Source organism: Gobio gobio (genome assembly GCF_949357685.1).
Source record: "Gobio gobio genome assembly, chromosome: 21".
NCBI classification, from domain to species: Eukaryota; Metazoa; Chordata; class Actinopteri; order Cypriniformes; family Gobionidae; genus Gobio; species Gobio gobio.
The window spans coordinates 9,135,709-9,161,756 of NC_137117.1; the positions used below are offsets into that span (position 1 = coordinate 9,135,709).

Genomic DNA, 26,048 nt, shown 5'->3' on the forward strand with positions numbered 1-26,048 from the left:
GTGTGTGTGTGTGTGTGTGTGTGAGTGTGTGAGTGTGTGTGTGTGTGAGTGTGTGAGTGTGTGAGTGTGTGAGTGTGTGAATGTGTGAGTGTGTGAGTGTGTGAGTGTGCGAGTGTGCGAGTGAGTGTGCGTGTGAGTGTGCGTGTGAGTGTGCGAGTGAGTGTGCGAGTGAGTGTGCGAGTGAGCGAGTGAGCGAGTGAGCGAGTGAGCGAGTGAGCGTGTGTGAGCGAGTGAGCGAGTGAGCGAGTGAGTGTGTGAGCGAGTGTGTGAGTGTGTGAGTGTGTGAGTGAGTGAGTGAGCGTGTGAGCGTGTGAGCGTGTGAGCGAGTGAGCGAGTGAGCGTGTGAGCGAGTGTGTGAGTGAGTGAGTGAGCGTGTGAGCGTGTGAGCGTGTGAGCGAGTGAGCGAGTGAGTGTGTGAGCGAGTGTGTGAGTGTGTGAGTGTGTGAGTGAGTGAGTGAGCGTGTGAGCGTGTGAGCGTGTGAGCGTGTGAGCGAGTGAGTGGTGTAACAGATATTGTGTCTGTATGATGGCACCTCCTCAGCCTGTAAGACAATCATTTGCAGTGAGACAGCAATCATTAACTATGTGATGAAGGTGTGTCCAGTGATTTAACCTTTTGCTGATTTCTTGATGGCCAATTTAAAGTCGATATACAGGATTTTAGGCCTGGGCTGTGCACCTTAAAAAAGGTGTGGTTGTTGCAACAGCAAAGCAAGACTTAATACACAGATTTATTCTGACATTGCTATGGTTATCACTGTCAATCATCGCATATTTCGATTCGGTCCTGCTTTTAATTATGGCTGTTGCCAGTAGCAGGAGAAATAAGTTTTATTCAGAGAGTGAATGGGTTATAAACAGAAAGCAAGCACAGGGCATTGCCTTTTTCATCACTGAAGTTGAGCTGCACGTTTCTAGTTAAATTGAGAATCGTGATTATTATATTTTTGTTTCAAACAGAGATTGCGATTCTCCCATGATTCTGAGCAGACAAATAAACAAAACATGTAATTTACTAGAGGCGCTGCAATCTATTTAACTTTTAATTAATCTAAATTAATAACTTAAAGGGGTGGTTGATTATGATTTGACTTTTTTAACTTTAGTTAGTGTGTAATGTTGCTGTTTGCGCATAAACAACATCTACAAAGTTCAGAGCAAAGGGAGATATTTTCTTTTACAGAAATCACTTTTTAAGGACTACAACAAATGGCTGGTAGGGACTACACAAGCTTCCTCTCGGGTTAGTGACATCACTAACCCTAATGTACATAAACCCCGCCCCCAGGAACACACAACAAAGGCCATGTTGAGAAGAGGAATAGTTGTTGTAGCACATTTGGTGGTCTGTCACATCCGTCTTTTGTTGCAATACAGTACGAACACAGACGCAATAGCATGTCATAAAGCAAGATGACCACATAAGTTATAACCGTAATTAAACTAAACTACACCTGCTCTCTCTTCAGATATTCTCTGAGCATCTTACAACAGTTCCCACACGAGCGATTTATTGATCATCATGACAGAATATGCTAATCAATGACTTGACTATAGTTAACTCCTTATCAGCTCCATAAATTCATCAACTAACCCTTTAGAAACGTCCTGTCTCATTCTACATGTTGTCACTTCTCCTTGAGTCTCTCCATCATTGTCCGACTCCGGTTTGAACGTTAAAGGCTGAACCGTTTTTGACATTTTCAGTGTCTGCGTGAGGTAATCGGAGCTGCTGACATGAGCTCTTGAAGCTCCGCCCTCTTCTAGAAAGGGGTCTGGTATCAGCAGCTCATTTGCATTTCAAGGGACACACACAAAAACAGCACGTTTTTGCTCACCCTCAAAAAGTGACTAATTTAACATGCTATAAAATATGATATGTGGGTCTTTTGAGCTAAAACTTCACATACACACTCCTCTGACATCAGAGACTTATTTTACAACCTGTAAAAAGGAGAATAATAGGACCCCTGGTTTGAACGAATGATTCAATGACTCACTCATGAAGACTTCACTTGTTTCATTACTGGATTAATCAGCGTTTTTGAACAAATCTCTTGAATTAATGATTCAGTGACTCACTCATAAACATAGATATCCATAATAAAGGCTAGATGTTTTATGGCGGAGTTTTACCGTCATCACCGGCGGCCATCTTGTCACAGGCAGGGCTCTGTGGTACCTAATGATCTGCATGAACACAAATACTCTTATCTCACTGAAATCTTGACAGATTTACAAATGGTTTGGTTTCTTATAAACGTTATTAACGTGGCTATAATTATGGATGCTTGAACAAATTATGAATAATGTTTCATAAGTATGCAGTAGGGCTGTACGATTAATCGAAAAATAACCGAAACCGACATTCACAACCTCTAACCGACGTATTTTTCCCATGTCGGTTATTTCGGTTTTCACGTGACTCCGCCCCGTCAGTCACATCAAGTGCAGTTTGCAGGCACACAGAGAGATGCAGGAGCAGTTTATAGATGCCCAGAATCACTATAGTAACTGCATGTTTTACACCGTTTATACAGGTCAGTTAATTGCTGTTCTTATAGCCTACGCGCTGACACACACACACACACACACACACACACACACACACACACACACACACACACACACACACACAGAGACGGCGCGCGCAAGCCCCGAAGCCAGATCGCTTTCACTTTAATGCTCATAAAGTTTGTCAAGTAGCCTATGCGTTCAAAGGCTTGCCAGTTTCAACATTTAAAGCGATTGTGCACTATTCAAAAACAACAATACGGAAAACTTCTCCGTTCAGTGCTCAGCTTTTTTCTGTGACACAGAGCCGAGTCGTGTCGCGTCTCTGACATCACGCGCGCGCCCTGAAGGCAGACCTCTTTCACCTGCGTCCTCACAAAGCTTGTCATTTGTATGTGGTTTAAGCCCCGCCAGTTTGAACATTAAAGCGAGTTTCGACCATCAGATGTGTGTTATGTTGAACTAATGCTTGATATATTGTGACAAACGAACACTCAGACAGAAGCTCGCAGCCTCGCACATCACCTGAAGATCGCGTGAAGATCGCGCGCCGAGAGGAGCGCAGAAACGCAGTGTCAACGCTGTCCTGTGACTAAAGTCACTAAAGGAGCTTAGAAACTCAACCGTTATAGGCATACATTTGAATACCTTCAATACAAACCACAGCTTCATAATGAATAGAGACAGTATGAGTAGCCTACTTCACACACACAATCACTCTCTCATTAATGCATTCAAATAAATGTAATGTAGGCCTACTGTGTAAATTTATTTGTATCTAATGTACAACAAGCAGAAATCTGCCCCATAGACAATAACTGCTAAAATCGAACCGTTTCCTTCAAGTATTTTAAAATCACAAAGAAATGCACTTTTCCATTAGAAAAAAAAAATCCACCTATAATAGTAGAAAATATTTACAGTACAAACCTTATCAGTGAACTTACTCAAAAACCTTATGAGGGCAAAATAATCGTTCATTAATCGTAATCGAGGTCAAATGTTCAAGTAATCAAGGTTTTTTATTTTTGGTCAAATCGTTACAGCCCTAGTATGCAGTGTCATAACTACATCTCTGACGTTTATAACAAACCAAACAGTTTGAAAATCGGTAGAAAATTTAGCAAGTTATGGTTATTTAAAAAGTGCAAGCACCCATGAAAACATATTTTGATCGCTACCGTAGACATTAGTGTATAAATCCGAACTATAAACTTTTATCTTAGTGGCCTACTTCTGTGGTATATTTGATTATGCATATTTAGGCCCAATCCCAATTCTATTTTATACCCCTTCGCCTTCCCCTACCCCTACCTGTTCCCCTTGCCCCTTGAAACAGAGTGCCAAGGCGTAGGGGTGAAAATTTTCCCCTAAGAAATGGGACACTACACTACTATTCCATTACACGCCATACCCCGTTTTATTTATTATAATGTCCTGTGACATTTAACCAGTATGAACAGCGATGAAGTGCGTAGGCTATATCTCACAGAAATCAGGCGCGAGCACGTTTAACAAATTACTCACTCCCAACAGAGTTTTGCGCTGTATTTGGACTTAATAAAATGCCGCTCGTTTTAAGTTCAAAAACATATGAGCCAGAGTTTCCTAAGATGATACAGAATGATACAGAACATACAAGACTAGTGAAGCCGCTTTTCAATCGGGCCAAACTGTTCTCTTTGTTTATTAACCGTTCCACTCCGTGCTGATCCGAGCCGGCCGGTACGGATATGGTTTCGTTTTCTACTTTGGTGCTGCGATAATGTTCATACGTTATACGCAAGCGGCAACCTCCCGCAGTTTCTCTTGAAGCCAATACGGAAGTGCCTCAAACTGCAATTCATCGACTGGCCGCTAGGGACAGGATCCAGAAGGAGCAGAATCTCATTGAGCCTCATGTTAAAATGGCCAACTTTAGAGCAGAATAAAACATGTTTACAGCCTGGTACAAATTGTGCTTTTGGTCTATACGGCTCATTTTGCCCTTCATGACAACTGTGAGGGGGGTGAATTTTTTTATAACTCATTAGTTTACATTATATAAAGCATTAAAATTCTGCATAATAAAGGGCGTGGCCACTTCGAGTGACAGGTGGATAGCCATTTATCTGCTGTCTGTTAGTCATCGCGTCACTTAAGCTCCGCCCACGTCCCGCCTTTTTGCCCATTTTCTGTTATCCGGGAGTGACGCGCGATGACGCGCTGCCAAGATGGCGACAGCCCTCTCGTCCATACTTTGCGCTTCAGAACGGCTCATCAGAATCCTATGGGTGACGTCACGGACACTACGTCCATATTTTTTTACAGTCTATGGTTATACGTCACGTCAGTCGTTGCCTTGGTAACGCGAGAGTTTACAGACGATATGTGATGTAAATATCGACTGCGTTATGAAGGATGACCAGATATATATATTTAAACTATTATTAATATGTGTTCAAATCACCCAAATAGTGCGTTTAGCAAGCTACGGAGAAACGGGCAGCCAGGCGACACGCAAGTGATCGATCCTGAGTGGCAACACACACACATTCTAGCAGCACGGTAGTCGTGGAGGGAAACTCCTCATACCCCTTCGTTCGAAGTGTGGTCCTGAAAAATCTTCGTTTGAAGGGCTATCTGGCCCTTCCCCTTACCCCTACCACTCCAGACAAAAGAGAATCGAGACACCCCTACCCCTTCACGTGAACGCGCAAAACGAAGGGGTAGGGGAAAGAGAAGGGCTAAGGGGTAGAAATGGGATTGGGCCTAAATATGAGTATTTGTAACAGACATAAAGAAATGAAGCTATTTCATACCTATACTCACCTATACATGACATCTGCTCTCTCTAGATCAGCGGCAGCGCCAACACAGATCTGAATGTTCTGGTGTGATTTTATCAAAGGTTTAACAGATAGTAGGATCATTGTCATTTAGGAATGAGATTGTGTGGGTGTTTGAATCAAGATCTCAATCTTTTAATGATGAATCATGCAGCTCTACTCTGAAGCTGTCCATCACTTCACTGAGCTCTGCATTCTTGTGAAAACAACACCCATTACAATCAGCGGTAGCCACGTTTACATGGGCACTTTTTGTTTCAATCGGAATGAAATAATTCTGATTGATTGAATCCGAACATACATGAACATTAAATAAAGTGATCAGATTGATGTATGCATTTGTCACAAACTTCAAATCGGATTTAATCTTTCGACATGCACAAATATACAGTTTGCTTATATTTATCAAGCAGTAAAACGCCATTCCCGCATTCAAAACAAGGCGCCTGTGGATAAGAATCCGATGCAAGCACTTGTGGTTCAGCGTTGTCCTGCACCAGCACCACTTCACACACGATGAGTGGATGTGAGAATTTAGGATTGACACGACAGTCATTTATTATATTTAGCAACAACATCAGCTAGTTCTGTTCATCATACGTCATTTCTGCGTTATTGCACATTCAATACGATCAAGTGTTTACATGTCCTATCAAACGGATTAGAAAAGGTTTATCCCACCCCTCTCAAACCGTTTGAAATTTCATCCGGTTTAGGCATTTTTATTCCGATCGAGGTGTTTACATGGAGCATTTTCATTGTATTTGCTGAATGCTGACTGTATATGAAAAACACAGTTTAGCATTTGATTTTGATTAGATGGAACTATTGAGCAAAGACAGTAAACTATAGACAGCTTTAGAAGTTACCAACTGAGTATTTAGGGATTACGATGCAGTCACTGGGACTGATGCTTTCCTGCCTCTTTATACTGTGAAAAGGGATCAGTTTTCAAGTTTTGGGCACAGCTGATGTGTAGCAGCCTCCAGTGATCACACACACACACACACACACACACACACACACACTCGGTTTCACTATCTTTGTGGGGACTCGCCAGTCGCCATTGACGTAAAGGTTTTTATACTGTACAAACTGTATATTCTCTCCCACACACACACACACACACACACACACACACACACACACACACACACACACACACACACACACACACACACACACGCATGTTTGTTTTTGTGAAATGTGAGGACATTCCATAGGCGTAATGGTTTTTATACCGTACAAACCGTATTTTCTATCCCCTTACACTGCCCCTGCCCCTAAACCTACCCAACACACACACACACACACACACACACACACACACACACACACACACACACACACACACACACACACACACACACACACACACACACACACACACTGCCCCTGCCCCTGCCCCTAAACCTACCCATCACAGGAGACAGTGCAGTTTACTTTCTGTGAAAAAAACCTTGTTCTGTGTGATTTATAAGCATTTTGAAAAGTGAGGACATGGGGAACGTCCTCATATTTCACCCTTTTTTCCCATGTCATTATACACATTTGTGTCCTGATATTTCACAAAAACATGCCCACACACACACACACACACACACACACACACACACACACACACACACACACACACACACACACACACACACACACACACACACACACACACACACACACACACACACACACACACACACACACACACACACACACACACACACACACACACACACACACACACACACACACACACACACACACACACAGAGGAGAGAACAGGAAGTCCTGTAAAACTACATCCTGTGAAATTGCTCTCATGGAAAATCCAAACAAAACTTTATCTTCTAAAGCCGCATTAATCAAGCTGATTTCTGAGGAACAAAGATATCATAAACTTAATTTATGGAGCTTTTCCTCTGTTATGAAACAGAGGTCTGTGTCCTTTAGTAGCTGTAACCTTAAAAGGACAACTTCGCACCCTTAAAATGTGCCTATTAGTACCATAGAGTAGTAAAATGTACCCTTAAATTACAACCTTTTAGGGGTAGATGAGATACAAAGTTGTCCTTTTAGAGATGCATCGAAATGCAATTTTTGGGCCAAAACAGAACATTCTGGATGCACTTGGCCTAGAACCGAAAATGCTTTTTAAAAATTACTTTAGTTAGCTTTTATTTGAATAGTTGTATTAATATTTAATGAAATTAAATCTTTTTAATGACACTGCATTAAAAAATGTCAATAAAATAAAATAACTACACTTCACACACTTAAAGTCGCTGTTTGGATTTAAATAGGCAAATGCTTAAGAGTCAATGATTGGATCAATATTGCAGTGATTATGATGTTTCTATCATGTGATATGTTTGGCAACAGTTCTTCTTCTAACCCTAACTGATGGAGTGTGCAGCTTTTCATTTCTTAAACAACCATGCATGAAGACTTATCATGACCATATTCCAGGAGGACAATGTAAAGATTCATCAGCTCAAACTGTGAAAGAATGAAGAGTCATTTCCACACATGAATCAGCTCCTCTGAGTCCAGACCTTACATTCACTGAGAGTGTTTGGGATGTGCTGGAGGAGACTTTACAGAGTGCTGGACTCTTGCATTGGCAATACAGGATCTTGACCATACATTGATGCACCTCTTGATGGAAATAACATCACATCATTTATTTCCATCAAGAGGTGCATCAATTTTTCATTTCAAGTGTGAATTATAGCACCTATTGCATTTTGAATCTTTAGCTATTAACAGCTTGTTTGTATGATGATGTTTAATGTGTGTTTCGGTTTCTAGGTCAATGCCACTGTTGTGGGTAAGATTGCAGTTTAATTATCAGCTAGTATTTAGTCACTGTCTCCGACTGCATATTGCACACACAAAAGGGAAGTGCTTTCTCAATCTGGAAAGCTGATTGAGTTTATGCAACTTCCTGAGTCAGTGCACAGGTTTTACCAGTCCACCTGGTGGAAATCCAGTCATTTTACACGAAACCAGGTTGATCTAACTAATGAACTAATATGAACTGGTTTTGGCTAGGTTAGTGGTGTTAGTGTTTTGTTAGTACTAGTAAAATCAATATCAGTGAGCAGAGCTGTATTTTTGGACAAACAGAAATTCTGATCACAAAGTTTACTAACATTTTCTGGTGTTTTTCCTGCAGCAATGGTTGTAGAGCAACAATGATTTTCACAGTTATTAAATTAAGCCATGATTTGAGCGTTTAGAAACCAAATTTATGAGGCAGATGTTGTCACATTTCATTGGTGATTTCAAATATGAAATTTAATTGTACATTTGGCAAACAGTTTTGGAGAATTTGATGTTTTCCCATTAGGGAAGATCGGAGCGGGACTTGCATGCAGAGAGGCGTTACAAAGATGGCCGCCGAGTGAAATCACTCGTCTTATAGGTCGGCAGGTTTTTATAAATGTTTTTGAAAGAAGTCTCTTGTGTGTAACAAGGCTGCATTTATTTGATCAAAAATACAGTAAAAACAGTAATATTGTGAAATATTACAACAATTCTGTCTTCTATAGTAATATATTGTAAAATGTAATTGATCAAAGCTGAATTTTCAGCATCATTACTCCAGTCTTCAGTGTCACATGATCCTTCAGAAATCATTCTGATATGATGATTTGATGATCGAGAAACATTACTTATTATTATTATCATCATCAATGCTGGAAATTGTTCAAAAGAAGTTCAAAAGAAACATTTTGAAACATCATAAATGTCTTTATTGTCAATTTATTGTCTTTTGATCAATCCTTGCAGAATAAAAGTATTAATTTCTTTAAAAAAATGAATGCTAGTGTAGATTGTTGTTTTCCTAAAGCATGCTGGGTAATGCAGTTCTGGTGTGGGCACATTCTCTGTACTCCAATTTGTCTGGACTAATTTGTTCTCTGCACAGGTTGGAAGCTCTGCCAGCTCACACAGGGGCTTTAACACACACACACACACACACAAACACACACACACACACACACACACACACACACACACACACACACACACACACACACACACACACACACACACACACACACACACACACACACACACACACACACACACACACACACACACACACACACACACACACACACACACACACACTTCTCTTTCCCTCCCGTCACGCTGAAGTTCTCCTCTGTTTAACACATCTCTGTCTCTCTCTTTCATCTATGTCCTCCCAGTCCAAATACACTCCCATTCTTGCTCTCTCTCACACACACACTGTATTGTAAAATGAGGTGAGACGGGTCTCTTTACCACAGCCAAGTGTTATATAAGCAGCGCTCATGGCCAGATCTGTCTGTCAGTTCCACTGCCTTTACTAGACCTCTGACTGTCTGGAGGGTCTGGTCCAGTTTGCAGCTCATCCTGCTCGGACAGAAAGAGCCCGTCTGAGTGACATATAAAGCTTCCAACCACAGTTGTGTTTGTTGTTTACACGCTGTTAAGGGCTGGGTTTCTCTAATTTACATTTCTTGAAGGAAATACCGGTGCCTGCAGGGAAGGAACAAAATATCGTTGAAGTTTTAGGGAAGTTTGTGTTTTAGGTTTTGGTTGTAAAGGAAATGCTGCATCGGAGCTGCCATTTCTGTGGCTGTGACAACTACCGCTCAAGACTTGTTTGTCTGTGCACAAGAGTCAAAGTAATCTGACGTTTGCATTTATAGACTTGGTTACAGATGGTTAAATGTATAATAGAATTGAAAATAGAAACGTAGTATGCAAATAAATGTGCTTTCAGATTTTTTGATTTTCCGGCTGATGAAAGTTGACAGCCAATCATAATCCACTTAGAATAATATTGTCCATTGGTGTGGTTGCTATTTATATACGGTAGTTATCATTAAAATGCCCGTTCACACTAAAAACTATAAAAATTACTAGAATAACCATGATGGCTATATTGGTGTATTAAAAGTGCGCACTGCAGATTTGTCATCTGCCCCTTTAACTCTCTGGTGGCCATTTTAGACTTTTTAGAATTAAAAAAAGCGCTACTTCATCGGAATGGTATGAAAATCTGTTACTTTTGTGGCAGTCGCTTGGTGATCACAACAAAAAAAAAGGCTACATTTGCTATTTAAACAACATGGCGCTGGATGTCGGACTGAAACTAGCAAAAAAACACTTGCCGGGTGTATGATAGAGCCCTAAAACATGAAGAGTACACAATAGACAGACGCACGTACACTATTAAGCCCGATTCGGATGTAATTGTTTCTCGCAGGGTCATAAGGTGTTTTCATCATTGACTGGGGCTAGTCTGTGATTTTATTGTCATCTGAATCCAGAATGTCAGTGTTTTTCTCCCACCATCCGCGTAAAAATCCCTGGCCGAATCACCTACTGTTTTAGACAAACACCAAGGTCGTGTCTGAATCCACATCTCTGAGTTTTCAAGAATATATCACTTCAAAATTCACTGTTTATATCCTTTTTGACCCCTGCAGGGCACCGTACGGTTGCGCTTCGCTGTCATTTGGATGCATTTTACAGATCTAGACTTTTATTACTGAAATGTTGGCAAGTATTTACAAGAGCAATTTATTTCATCACAGCGCAAAAAATAAAAAGAAGAAAAGCACTTAAACATTTGAAATGGGCCGTTATTACGGCAGCAATTATATCTGTAAATAACCGCAGCATTATGTTTACCTCATGTAAATAAGAGGCTGTATTCACTAATTTCCGCTCCTTTCCATGTGGAATAAAATGACATCCTTTATTTTGAGATAAAATACAAGACAGAAAACCATTTTTGAACTGTAATGTGCATCTATATATCGTCCTATTTTAAAACAGATTTAAATAATTCAATAATAATTAGGATATTATTTTCCTATTATTACATTAAATATGCATTTATTCTTATTATACCAAGCATATGACATTTTATTTACAGCATACAATCATGTTATTGACCACGTGAGCTGGTTCCCATGTGTGCAGGATCACAAAACTCACTTTTCCACCGTGAATAAATCACAATCAGAATGCACGAGTTTTATCACTGAGGTGGCATAAATGTATTTTTATGTGAGAAACAATTACCGTCCGAATAGGGCTCTATACACACACACACACACACACACACACACACACACACACACACACACACACACACACACACACACACACACACACACACACACACACACACACACACAGAGTTTTGTTACATTTTTGTTGAATTTTGATGTTATGTGTAAAAAAATGTCTTTCTGTGTTCAAGTTTGACTGTAGTACAATAATGGAAAACTGACACTTCAAATCAACGTAACAAACAGAAAATACATAAACCTTGACAAACAGTAGCCTTTTAAGAATGTCTAAATATTGTATATATGCACATCCACAACCTAATAAAAGTTATTATGCCTAAAACAACAATAGAATGTATAAGCCTCTTTATATAGAGCCATGGAATCTAGTGGTTATGCCACAGCATTAGAGATGTTTTTCTTTTTTTCCCCACTATATGACACTAATCTGCCTTTAAAATCGGATTTTAAAGGCCTCGTCTCTACATCAACATGAAATACAGCTTTAATTGAAAAATAATACAAAAAAATACAAATAAAAATGTTATTTTCAATGGGGAAAAATGATCATAATTATTGCATAAATGTCAATTAATAACATAATTCTCTCAAAATACAAAACAAAAAATATGATTGAACTGAAAATAAAAAAAAATTCGGTAATTTTTGACCTTGTGACTCCCACATGAACATTACCAGAGGGTTAAAGGCTCATGCTCTTAAAGCAGGATGGATTCTGATTGGCTGTCTGTGTTTTTATCATTCATCAGCTGGAACAAATAGTTCTGAAAGTGATTCCAACATTTATAGTTACCGTCCCTGGTGATAAAGCTTTAGTTGTGAACTTCCTAGTATAAAGTTCATAGAAGCATAAAATAGATGGCAATAAACATTTCATTTTTGAAAAATATCAATACAGGACTGCCTTGCAAGTGCTGTGAATATATTTCAACTCAATACCACTAACTTTTGCCAAATCCAGTGACTGCTTCGTCCTCACAAGTGTTGTGTTCGTATAGACCCGTACAACTGGAGCTCCAGAAGCGATCCAATCAAAATACAGCTTGCCATTTTTTTTGGGAAGCCTTCACATTTTGTGTGATATGTGCATCAATTGCTCATTGAATGGACTGTGCAAGTGTTGATGTCTTGTGCAGGGAAATCTGTCTGTTGTGTTGTCAAATCACCAGCGTGTCCTTTCAAATCGCTGTGCTCTGTCAGCTGAAGGCTCTTGCGTATTACTCAGTGAAAAGTGAAAGTGCGGAAGTGAGATTGGTGCCTGTTGGCTGTCTAGTGAAGGAGAGAGTGATTGCGACTTCATGTCCCACAATGTGAGTTTATAGTTCGCAATGCAACTTTAAATCTCAGAGTGACTTATATCTCAGTATCTCCCATGATCTGACTGGAGGTTTTTGCCTAGCATGCTGGGTAAAGGGCAAGATTGACCCAGTAGACTGTGCTTTTGACACCCTGCCGAGAGTTCAGTGACCTTATTACCTGAGATTGTTCTTGTGAAACGGACACCATGTGTTTGTGTGTCACCTGAAACCTTGAACCACGGAAAATCATGAAAGCAAATAAAGGAAATTCACCCAAGGCGATCTCATTACACACACACACACACACACACCTCTCTTTCTTTCTGTTCTGTTGCTGTCATTGGCCGACTTGTGTGTGTGTGTGTGTGACCAGGATGTATTCAGGATATTATTCAATGGGAAACAGGAGTAATAGAAGCAGGAAGCCCAGTTTGTTGTTTTGGGCCTCATTAAACTCCATCATGACTGGCCTCCGTGTGTGTGTGTGTCCACGCTAAACGTCAGCGTGTGAAAAATGTCGATGATAAATGTGGACACTTGAGAGGAAAGCAGCTACTATATTCAGTGGCCACTTCATTTTGAAATAAATATTATCATGGCTCAGGATTTTACTACTGGCGCAGTTTGCCCCAATAATTAAAAAGTAAAAAACAAATAAAATAGTCTTGTCTTCGTGGTTTTTGACCCATAACCTTAAAGGGATAGTTCACCCTGAAATGAAAATAAAGCCATCTTTTACTCACCCTGCTGTTGTTCTAATGCTCTATGTCCCTTTTTCAGACCTCAAAAGCAGAAATTTTTAAAAACATCCTGCATGCGCTACTCCATATAATGGCAGTGAATAGCGACCAGGCTAAAACATTACAAAAAGGATGTAAAAGTATCACGTAATGATACAGGGAGACGCGCACCATATATGGAAAGTGTTCAGGAGGCATACTATAAGGTTTTGCGAGAAAGAAACCATATTATTCAGTCAAACACTGAGCTCGGCCGTTACTCTGTGTGCGTTCCTGTGAGTGCGTGCGAGCCGTCAGCAGCCGCAATGTTGTCATGGTTCCCAGAATAAGCACACACACACTCACACCATTTTGAGAAATCAGGCTCAATAGAAACAAACGCGACTCTTGTCTCTTCTATAACGTAAATAATAAGAAATAATACAATAATACTCATAATAAGGTAAACCTCCTGAAGTGAATGTTGTGTACCGGTTGTCATGACAACATTGCGTGACCGGCTGCTGAGTGAGTGCTGATGGCTCACATGCATTCACAGGAACGCGCACAGAGTATTGGCTGAACTCAGTGTTTTGACTGAATAATAAGTTTTTTTTTCTTGCAAAACCTTAAGGCCTGTACACACCGGGACGAATATCGCACGCGCTTATCGCCAGCGTTTTTCGTGACGTTTTTAACGCGCCGCATCAAAATGAAAAAAAACGAACCCAAGGCGTTTTTTTTTCAAAATGACGCTTTTACGTCTGGCGTTTTACGCGTCGGTGTGCACACTCACATTGGCACCCATTGTTTAGTCACGAGGCGTTAAACGTTGGCGATAAACGCGAGCGAAAATCGTCCCGGTGTGAACAGGCCTTTATAGCATGCCTCCTGAACACTTCCCATATATGGCGCGTGTCTCCCTGTATCATTGCGTGATATTTTTGTATCCTTTTTGTAATGTTTTAGTGTAAACTCTCAGTAAAAATGACTATCAATAGTACAAATACAATAGAGCAAGCATACAAATAAATTAAACACAGCTTTTTATGTTTTTTAAGGTAAGTCTAAGAGTAATTTTTAGGTAGAGAAAATGAATAATCAAATATAAAATAGCACTGCATAGTCTTCACTGTATAAATTAAATCTAGATTAATCATTTTTAAAGTTACAGAAGTTATTCAGGGAAGAGCAGTGTGAGTTTTTTTGTCCTTTGATTAACATTAAAACAAAGACGGCAGCAGGAATATTTGGCTGCTGTCACTTTAAGAGCTGCACGGATCCAATATACTGATACACATGCGTTTTATTTCTCATCTGTTTATGTTCACTGAAGATATAACAGACCATGTTTACTAGGATACTCAACGAGATCGGCATTTTGTGTGAATGTGTCCGTTCAAGCACAAGAAGACATGAAAGAGAGCTCAATTCAGCATCCGCTCGCTGTCTGAGAAGCGGCTTTCTGGGCGCGCGTTTCGAAAGTGTGCACACACAACTTCTCACGCTATTGAGTTCTCTTTTGCTACTACTTGCGCTTTAATATTTAAATAAAAACAGGCTTAAAGGGTGGTTGATTATGATTTGTCTTTTTTAACTTCAGTTAGTGTGTAATGTTGCTGTTTGAGCATAAACAACATCTGCAAAGTTACGACGCTCAAAGTTCAGAGCAAAGGGAGATATTTTCTTTTACAGAAATTGCTTTTTAAGGACTACAACAAACGCCTGGTAGGGACTACACAAGCTTCCTCTCGAAAAATTTACATAAATCCTGCCCCCAGGAACACGCAACAAAGGCAATGTTGTTGCCATGTCGTCTAAATGCTGTCATTTTCACCCCGATTGAGTGGTGAGATGCAACGCTACAAAAGACAATAGAATTTGTCCTATCCAGTGTGGACAGCCTTTAGCTGTTCCGACGCGAGCAACAAACTTCTTTTTAATCCCACTAGTGAACTTTGAATGTTGGTGTTTATGTGATCAGTGTAAATGATTCTTTGATTAGAGCTTTTATAGCATTTATCCGCATGCTAGTTCGGCTACAGGCACGCTAAACATGGTTCTCTACTGTAGTAAATCCATGATTAGTCTTCATAATTGTCTCATAGTTCTGGCGACAGATATTTGGCTACACTCGTTCTATAAAGACAAAACTAACGGTGCTCTACAGTCAGTAGCGATCTCTATAGTCTATTACAGTACACCTGAGCATAGGCAATTACCCGTAATGGTAAGGGGCGTGACGTTTCCGGACAACGTGCACTATGCGGTTAGCGAATCACAACTCACTGGGCCAGCTAAACAATCTGAGTCCATTGTGTATTAGGTTTAGGGTTAGGTTGAGGGAGGGGTTTCATAAAACCGGGAACTCAACAGACTGTTTTTGCGAGAAGGGATGTAGCGGTGTAGATAGAATAAAGGTAAAATAATGTTTAAAAAAAAAAAAACATGAACACATGTTAGACTGCTCCTCATAAACACAAAAAAGCTGATCAACCACCCCTTTAAAAGTTGCGTCAACTGTCGTGTGTGCCATTTACGCTGGCCAGTGCTTCTTGTCAAGCCCTGATTATTATAAAATGGAATTGGATAGTTCTGGTCCTTGATGATGATGATGCTTGGTCAGCCATGGCTGTGTTCACAATACAACAAGTACTTCATTGCTTTCCTATAAACATTTAGTGCATCTATGGATGCCTGAAAGTGTCTGTTTATGCCTATAATGGTTGGGATTTGAACACTTCTTCAGATGTGTATCACAACACATTTTTACACTGAACATTCGTCTTGGTGTGAACAGGCCTTGAAGTTGACTTGGTTTAGGGTTTGATCAAATCACTCCCACTAAGTGTGGGCAGTTGTAATGAGGTTTGACTTGGTAAACACCACTAGAGTGCAAGCAGTGAAGAGACAAGAAAGAAAGGACTGCAGAAATGGAGAGAAATCAAATGTTCCTGCATTCTCTCATGGTGACTGATGTCACCACCCGTGTGTGTGAATATCTGAGGAGGGTGTGGTGAGCTGAGAAAGGGAAAGTCTATATTCAGAGCTGTCATTATGGAGAGATTGGTGTGTGTGTGTGTACACGTATGTAGTACCTACTTAACCATATTTTGGGGACATCCTTTTATACATTTATAACAGTGTAAAAATAAAGTAAATAAATAAAGTTTTGAAACGTACGTGTGTGTGTGTGTGTGTGTGTGATTTCACATCTACTAAAAGGCAACATGTTGTGAAATGATCACTGCAGTTTTCCAATGGCTGTTCCATCAACACTCATAACTCATATTACACACTGTCATTCTCAGATGTTCAGCTCACACACTCCTCAATGATTTTCCAGCAGAGACACACACACACACACACACACACACACACACACACACACACACACACACACACACACACACACACACACACACACACACACACACACACACACACACACACACACACACACACACACACACACACACACACACACACACACACACACACATACACACAGAGTGATTTTGGTAGAGAACATTTCAAATTTGATTGAACTTGCTTTGGATAATATGTAAAGTGTGTGTATGACTGACTGACTGTGTGTGTATGACTGTGTTTGTAAGTGAGTGTGTGTGTGTGTGTGTGTACTGGTTTGAAGACCCTAAGTCTTTATATTGTAGTGTGCATGCAGGTTTCAGGCCACGCCCCCTGTTATGAGGACATGCAGATTTTATGAAAACTTATAAACTATTATTACATTAGCATAAAATATTATACTACAACTATCATTATATGTTTTAATATTTAAAATAATGAAATGTTACATCTAATTTAGTTGAAAGAACAGTTCTCAGTCTAATGTTGTTCCAAACCTGTATGACTCTTATGGCTCTCACATGTTTGAATAGGCACAAACATGCGTGAGATTAGAGAGCTATGACGGAGGGGAAGCGTTCCTTTCCTGAAATGCGAATGAGATTCACAAATTAGAAAACAAAAGCAAAACAGAAAACATCAGCAAGTCAACTGCAAAATATAAAACGGAAATGGCGGTACTTAAGGGCAGTTGATTGGACCGATTCAGTGTCAATAAACGTCTTCAGCAGTGAACGATCATCTGAAAGGCCTGGACTTTGTAACAACACATTTTTTTCCTCTCTCATGCTCTCAGAATGAAGGGACAAATAGGGCGTAGTGTGTGTCATGAGGGTAAAGTGAGGGTAAATGTTCCCAGCATGCACCACTCCACGCCCTGTTCCACAGCTCAGTCCAGCGGAAATTCACCACATCTCTCTTTCTTCACTGTAACCCTGCTGCTGTGTTTAGAGTCTGTCTCTGAGATCTTAACGCAAAACTGTCAAAATAACTAAAACAATACATGTGTCCGTGGTAAATGAACAATGTTTACTGGTCTTCCGTTTTACCTAGGCTGAGAAGTTCACGTTTTTTGTCAGCAAAATGACTTCTAACAGCTCATGACTTTCATGAAAACTACAGATCATACTTCTGAATTTCTGTATTCCCGCCCACAGGCAGAGTTATTGTAAGAGTTGGCTTTTCACCGATAATTGTATTGTACTTTGTCTACTCTTTAAACAGCATTATGATAGAAATGAAACACTATAGCAACAGCTTTCTGCACGGTATCTGTACGGGACAGCGTTTTGCTTCGAGAGGAACTGACGGAACGGCATTTTCTTTCAGTTTGGCCCAAAACACTGTGTTCATGGTGATCCAGTTTGACATGTTGACTACAAGCACAGAGGTTTCTCAGATTGTCCGTTGCGGTTTTGTCTCCATATTTATGGCCTTTTAGCCTACACCGTTTGCGTTCTTCCACCCGAGAACAATACAAGTCAACATTATTATGGCTAAAAGTTTGCTAAGAAGCATTTCCTTCTAAAGCAAGGCAGTATTTGACTTTGGTGAGCGTATCCATAGTAGACTGGTGGGAGTGGCCTTGGAAGTCTTCTGAAGAGAGACACTCGCTTTTAAAGGATGAACATTTAAATTTGGCTTTTATTCACAAATAAACATCGATGAACACACACAAATGTTCTCGCCAACATATCCAAGAACAAACCTTAATGATTTTTGGGCAAGAAATAATGCTTTCAGTTGTGTGGACTAGGATGGACAACAAATGAAGAGAGAATATTACAAATATCTTCATTTGTAGTTCAAAGATGGAAAAAAAAAGGGTGAAATGAATGTTCATTTTGGGGTGAAATAACTCTTTAAAGGGAACCTATTATTCCCCCTTTGACAAGATGTAATAGTGACCTCAGAATGTTTCTGTGAAGTTTCAGCTCAAAACACCCCACAGATCATTTGTTATACCATGTTGTAAATGCCCATTTTTGAGTGGAAGGAAAAACATGCTGTTTTTTTGCATGTAGCTTTAAATGCAAATGAGCTGCTGCTCCCCGCCCCCAGAAGAGGGCGGAGCCTTAAGAGCTCATGCCTCAGATACTCAACCAAAACCAAACCAATGTTTTAGTTTTTGGAAATCATCTCTATCGTGGTGACGCTCACGTGACATTGCAGTTCATCATCATCATGAAAGTTTATGATCTGCAGGTGTTTTAAAGCCATATCAGTCTAAACTTCTGATGTATGGTTTTCTGAGCGCACACATCCGAAGCTCACGTGCAAAAAGCTGGCTGTCAGACGGGGCGTCCCATGAGTATTAAAGTTCTCTTTCATGTCTTATTGCGCTTAAACTGTCAAACACACACAAGGTTATGCCAAAAACACACAACATTCACATGAACAGTCAGTTATATCTGTGAATATAAACGGCAAGTACAGAAATCACGTGTATATTAGATCTGTGTATTAAAGTGAAAGCAGTGTAATATACCGCACTTACTGCTAAATATAATGTTAATATGAATCAAACAAAAGAAAATCAGAAAATCCCTCACTGCTCATGACTGAATAACTTTAGTAGCTTTAATAAGAATTTTTTTTAATGCTCTGTTGAGGAGATAAACATGGCGGACTGTTTACAGCTCAATCAGGGCGGGGTCTATGCTTATAGGGCGGAGTCTGTCAGCAATTATGGGCGGGGCCTAAGCATATGTGATGTCACGCTGCTAGAATCTGCAAACGGCTTGTTCTGAGTCACTGCTTATGACTTATGGAGATTAAAAAGAGGAGTGGGTGGATTTGTACCATTAGGCTATAGGGTGGTTGTGTACACACACTCCCGTCACACATTTATGTTCAACATCATGTAAAAGTGAATTTTACATAGTTAGTGCTCTTTAAACCACATAGTTCACGATATGCCTAGAGACATTTAATAAAGAAAAAACTATTTAAAGCAGTCTTGCTGCAGATAAACACACACTCACACACACACACACACACACACACACACACACACACACACACACACACACACACACACACACACACACACACACACACACACACACACACACACACACACACACACACACACACACACACACACACACACACACACACACACACACACACACAATGTATGTGCCCTGCCCACTCTGTTTGATTTACAGTCAAGGACGTGATGTTCGATAACCCAACGTTGAGTCCTTCATTCACGAACTGTAAAGTGAAAATGAAAGAGAAAACAACCTTCCTGCAGTTCTCGCTGTTCCTCTTCTATGTGTGTGTGTGTTTGTTCAGTTGTACGTAGCACATCCTGACCTTCGTAACACCTCAGAGGAGAGCGGAATCAACAAATGAATCCATAGGCCATGTGTTTTCAGACCCCATGCAGTGACTGGGATATTTGCTCTGCCCAGCCCAAACTGCAGTGAGGCATTCGTGTCCGATAGGAACACAGCAGATGGTGCTCTGGGATTCAAGAAATGAGTGGGAAACATGTGGTCTACCTACATTATTTTTGATCCTGGGAAGCCCAAAATAGTGCCTTAATTTTAAAATGCTCTTCACACCTTTTTAGCGTGCAAGAATTTGAGGTTACCAGCTTAGGTTTGTTCCTATGATATTTTTAGTCAGGCGACTCGCTGCAAGATTTTGAAGGTAGGCCTGTTAGCGTGCTAGTTTTGTGCCTATGACACTCAGTAGACAAGCTAATATGCTAGAGTGCAAGATTTTGGGGTTACTAGCTTGCTAGGTTTGCGACTTGCTAATATACTAGCGTGCAATATTTTGAGGTTACTAGCTTGCTAGGTTTGCGACTTGCTAATATACTAGCGTGCAATATTTTGAGGTTACTAGCTTGCTAGGTTTGCGACTTGCTAATATACTAGCGTGCAAGATTTTGAAGGTAGGCCTGTTAGCGTGCTAGTTTTGTGCCTATGACACTCAGGCGACAAGCTAATATGCTAGAGTGCAAGATTTTGGGGTTACTATTTTGCTAAGTTTGTGTCTGACACTTTCTAGTCAAGCGACTAGCTATTATGCTAGCGTGTAAGTTTTTGAGGTTACTAGCTTGCTAGGTTTTTTGCGCCTATGACGCGTTCTAGTCAGGCGACTTGTTAATAGGTTAGCGTTCAAGATTTTGAGGGTATTAACTTCCTAGTTTTTTGTGTCTATGACACTCAGGTGACTAGCTAATATGTTAGCGTGCAAGATTTTGAGGTTATTAGCTTGTTAGGTTTGTTCTTATTACATTTTTAGTCAGGCAACTCACTAATAGCCTATATAGCGTGCAAGATTTTCAAGGTAGGCCTGTTAGCGTGCTAGTTTTGTGCCTATGACACTCAGGCGACAAGCTAATATGCTAGAGTGCAAGATTTTGAGGGTATTAGCGTGCTAGTTTTGTGCCTATGACATTCAGGCGACTAGCTAATATGCCAGAGTGCAAGATTTTGGTGTGGTGTTACTAGCTTGCTAGGTTTGTGTCTATGACACTCTCTGGTCAGGCGACTAGCTATAATGCTAGTGTGTAATATTTTGAGGTTACTAGCTTGCTAGGTTTTTAGTGCCTATGACACGTTCTAGTCAGGCGACTTGTTAATATGTTAACGTGCAAGATTTTGAGGTTACTAGCTTGTTAGGTTTGTACCTATGACACTTTTTAGTCAGGCGACTAGTTAATTTGAGAGGGTCTAGGGAGTGAATTTTAAGGGGGAACTGTTTTCCCGTTCAAAATACAGAGGATTTGCATCTTTTATCCATGTAATAGCCTCCATATGCTAAGAAAATGCTAAGGCTTTTGCCAATACACTTTCTAATTAGGCAAATCACTAAAATGTGAGCATGCAAGGTCCTGAGATGCTTTTTCTTGCTAAATGTATTGGTAGGCAGAGCGATAGGATTTGAGACACAGCTGTAGTCTCTCATGACTTCATTTTTAGGAACTAGTTTGTGTGTAAGAGTAAGAAACGTTTTAGTCATGTGTATTCAAAAAATAAAACGGAAGTTGATGTTATTTTTAGAAGGGTTGCTTCTAGTGCCCTGTGTGTGTGTGTGTTTACTGAGTGTTTTATTGTGTGTGTTTCTGTCAGATGTCATGTGCGTCACTCTGACAGGATGTGAATTGAATTTGATTGACAGGCACCAGTGAGGAACCACAGGTTCACTCTATTTACTCCCAGCATGCATTGCATTCAGCAAGAGCATCACTCTTCTCAGACATCACTTGAAGTTCCTGTAGGTTGTTTTCCTCTGTATATCTCCCCGTCCTCTCGTTCTCCCTCTTTATGGAGCGTACGTTATGAACATGAGTAAGTGGTTGCCGTGGAGAAAGCGCAGCTTTTTTAGAAAGCACAGGAAGAAGTTTTCTTTTCCTCTGTTAGGTAAGCGCGCACTCTTTTACTTCCTGATTCACTAAACACTTTTGCACTTCTGATTTAATGTTTCAGCTTCAGTTCGACTATTATTCGACTGTTATTCTTAAGCTTGTACACACACATTTAGATACTTTAGACCCATTAGTCTCTGTGTTGTAACAGTAGGTGTGTGTGAGTGATGACAGTTGGATAGGTCTTTGTCTTGTTTTGGGTGTGTGTTTATGTCTGTAAATCTCTTTAGTGTGTGTGTGTGTGCAGAATCTGTGAAAATGTGAATAATTTTAACACAATAAGAAAGATCATACAAAATGCATGTTGTTTTATATTTAGTACCGTCTTGAATAAGAGGTTTTAGCCAACATAAAATATGAGATAATTGCTGATTTTTCTTTTTTAAATTACCCTGTTCAAAAGTTCACCTACCCTTGATTCTGTGTGTCGTTCCCTGGATGACCCACGGCTGTGTGTGTGTTTTGTGATGGTTGTTCTTGAGTCTTGTTTGTCCTGAGCAGTTAAACTGACCAACGTTCTTCAGAAAAATCCTCCAGCTCCTGCACATTCTTCAGTTTTCCAGCATCTTTTGCACATTTGAACCCTCTCCAGCAGGGACTGTATGATTTTGAGATCCATCTTTTCTAGGGGTGTAATGGTACACGTATTCGTATTGAACCGTTTCGGTCCAGGGCTTTCGGTATGGTGCGCGCGTGTACCGAACGGTTATGAATGCAATCTTTAACAGTTAACAGTCGGCTTGTTTAAAACGCGGAACACACTTCAATCCGAGTCCCCATATGAACATATTGAGTATTCAGTCCATTTCATCACGAAATTCAAACGATAAATGCCGTTTTAACGCTCTATAATGTGACATGACTGATAGACGCGTATCAGTTCAACTTCAAGCGGCAGCGCGCGGCGCGCTTGAGTGAACGCGATCATCTCTTCTAAAGAATAAATTAATATAAATTAAAATCTTAAGGTATGTTGAGGATACATTACAACTTACTGAAACGTATCATATGTTGTGTAATCGCTCCATCGGTGTTTCAACCACGGAAAGACAATAAAACAGCTTGTAAACAATGTCGTGTAGAATTCGTTTACCTCAGAAGTCATTCAGTGTCCACAGCTGAGTTCACTAGAGAGATTAACTCTTTCACTGAATACATGCACTATATTAGCCTATATATTCATTATATTAGCCTATATTGATTATATAGCCTACTACTTAGCCTGTTAGTGATGTCTTGTTTAATGTATGTTTAAATAAACCTGTCATGAAAATTACAGCCACTAAATGATTATATTTCAACAACGAATTGGAGAAAAAATAATAATAATTAGATTTAGAAGTTAATGCAAAAACTGCCTTATGTGAAGCGAGTGTTGATTATTATATCTAAAAATAAATAGCGACTGAATTTAGGCTAATAGTTTGGGCTCTGTTGTTAATCTTTAATAGCAATATGCAAGTAAGGGCTCCCTATATAGTTTACAGCATTATCTTTAAGAAACTTTTAGTTATAACTGAATTCATTTAAGGACAGACACCATTTTTTTCATTAAACCACTGTTGAATAAAAATGAATAAAAAGCAATTTTGTAAAACTGCTGTACCGAATCCGTACCGAACCGTGACTTCAAAACCGAGGTACGTACCGAACCGTCAGTTTTGTGTACCGTTACACCCCTAATCTTTTCACACTGAGGACGATTGAGGGACTCAAACACAACTATTAAAAAAGTTCAAACATTCACTGAAGCTCCAGAAGGAAAATCAATGCACAATGCATAATGCATTTGACCACAAAATGTGATGCTCTGTTTATTCTGACACCTGATCTGTGTGTGTATATATATATATATTATATGGTGAAGGTGCATACAATTTAATTAAAGTGGTAAAGTCTGTAATAATAAAAAATACAAAGCAATCAAAACAAGCCTGGCTCAGCCACACAGTCTCCACCAATGCTGTGTGTTTGAGGAGGGATCTCTGCTGTTCTGGCCAATGGCAGACGGGGGGAGTGTTTCAAAAAAGTTCTTCAAAGAAAGTTTATGGTTCCAAAATTCCATTCCATCACATTCCCTTTGGTCGTCACGGTGACCCGGCATATGGTTGTCAGGGTGACCCACAGAGTCGGTCATGCTCTCGCTCTTATGCATGCTGGGATGGCGTTCCACAGAGACGTGTGTGTGTTCTACCAGTGGAGCACAACATACGTGCCCACTGCCCACCTCCCTCCCTCTCTCCCTCTCTCTCTCTCTCTCTCTCTCTCTCTCTCTCTCCCTCTCTCTCTCCCTCTCACTCTCTCTCTCTGTTTGTGTGTGTGTTTTCTGTCACTCTTTACTATAAGTGAGTGTAGAGGAGAGGGGAATGTTTAGTTGGACAGGATAATTTGTTTGCTTTTCTCCATCATCTGTTGTTTTATGACTCAATGGCGACACACAGTATGAAACTCAGAGGTAGGTGAACATCAGTTATTTAGTACATTTGTTTTTTGTGTTTTCAGAGCTTAGCATTTGAGCTGCTGTAGCCAGTTAGATTTCACTGCTAAAAGTCAAATACAGTACAGATCTGAGCATGATCACCGCATGTTTCCACAGTTTCTCTGTCAGGTGTGCAGGCGTAAACTCTTGAATGGTCGCTGTCTCTGTGATCTGTTGCAAAATATTAACTTCCTAGATATATTTGCTTTCAAAAAAGGGACTGCATTGATGCTTTACAGCTATATTTCTCACCCTTTTCATATACAAATGACCTCATTTGTGATTGGCTAATCACCTTGTTACCTTGTTATTTGTGACCCTGGATCACAAAACCAGTCATAAGGGTATTTTTTTTTATTTATTTATTTATTGAGATTTATACATCATATGAAAGCTGACTAAATAATCTTTCCATTGATGTATGTTAGGACAATATTTGGCCGAGAAACAACTATTTGAAAATTTGAGGGTGCAAAGAAATCTAAACAATGAGAAAATCTCCTTTTAAAGTTGTTCAAATGAAGTCCTCAGCAATGCATATTACTAATAATAATACCTTTTTGATATATTTACGGTATGAAATGTACAAAATATCTTCATGGAACATGATCTTAATATCCTAATGATTTTTGGCATAAGAGAAAAATGGATAATTTTGACCCATACAATGTATTGTTGGCTATTGCCCCTAATATACTTGTGCGACTTATGACTGGTTTTGTGCTGCAGGTTCACATATTGTTCTTCAGAGCGGGTCAAGTCCATGTAAATGTGGGCGGTTATATGCCAATGAGCTTGAAGTTGTGATGTCATGTGAGTTATTTTTGCAGTTTAGTGCCAGTAAATGTTCTGGGTGGACTGGAGATGAATGGACTGGAGTGGCGCATCAAACTTTTACTCCAAAAGTCATGCTGTTTATGATATGACACTGTTTTTGAATTGCTTTTTGAATTGCTTATTCTCCCTCTGCCTTCATGCAGACAAGCTCGGGCAGGAGTTCACAGTGGAGGTGCAACCACCGCCTCAATTATGGGAATTTTATGCATTATGGAATGTCCCATGTCAAAATATCTCATATAAGCAGTTACTGCACATTCGTAAAAACGCACAGAAACAAGCATGAAATCTAAAATAATATGGCTGAGGTCTTTCCTTCATTGTAAGTCTAATGGAATTGTTTGCCCATTGAAAGTGCTGTTAAACTGAGCCCTGTTCCCAATCATAGAGATAATTTGTCTCATAAGGACAGTTTTGTGATGGGGTTTTGTGAACTTTGGCCTCGGCTTGTCTCCGAGTGAGTTGTAACTCAGTTCTGTCCCACCTAGCATAGCACACATGCCTAGCGTCAGTCGGGCAG

At 40.0% G+C, this 26,048-nt stretch overlaps 1 protein-coding gene across 9 annotated transcripts in view; it reads left to right on the forward strand.

Moving 5' to 3' along the window:
• Positions 1-26,048, forward strand: part of utrn (utrophin) — a gene marked incomplete at both ends in the record, with an annotated part of 350,347 nt that overhangs the window by 14,273 nt on the left and 310,026 nt on the right. For 2 of the 9 annotated variants that reach the window (XM_079802804.1, XM_079802797.1), the window contains one exon: positions 22,126-22,207. The exons of the other annotated variants lie outside the window; for them this stretch is intronic. In XM_079802804.1, the coding sequence (XP_079658930.1) occupies positions 22,126-22,207 (82 nt within the window). Of the gene's footprint in view, positions 1-22,125; positions 22,208-26,048 lie in introns of those variants that run through there. 9 annotated transcript variants of the gene reach the window in all.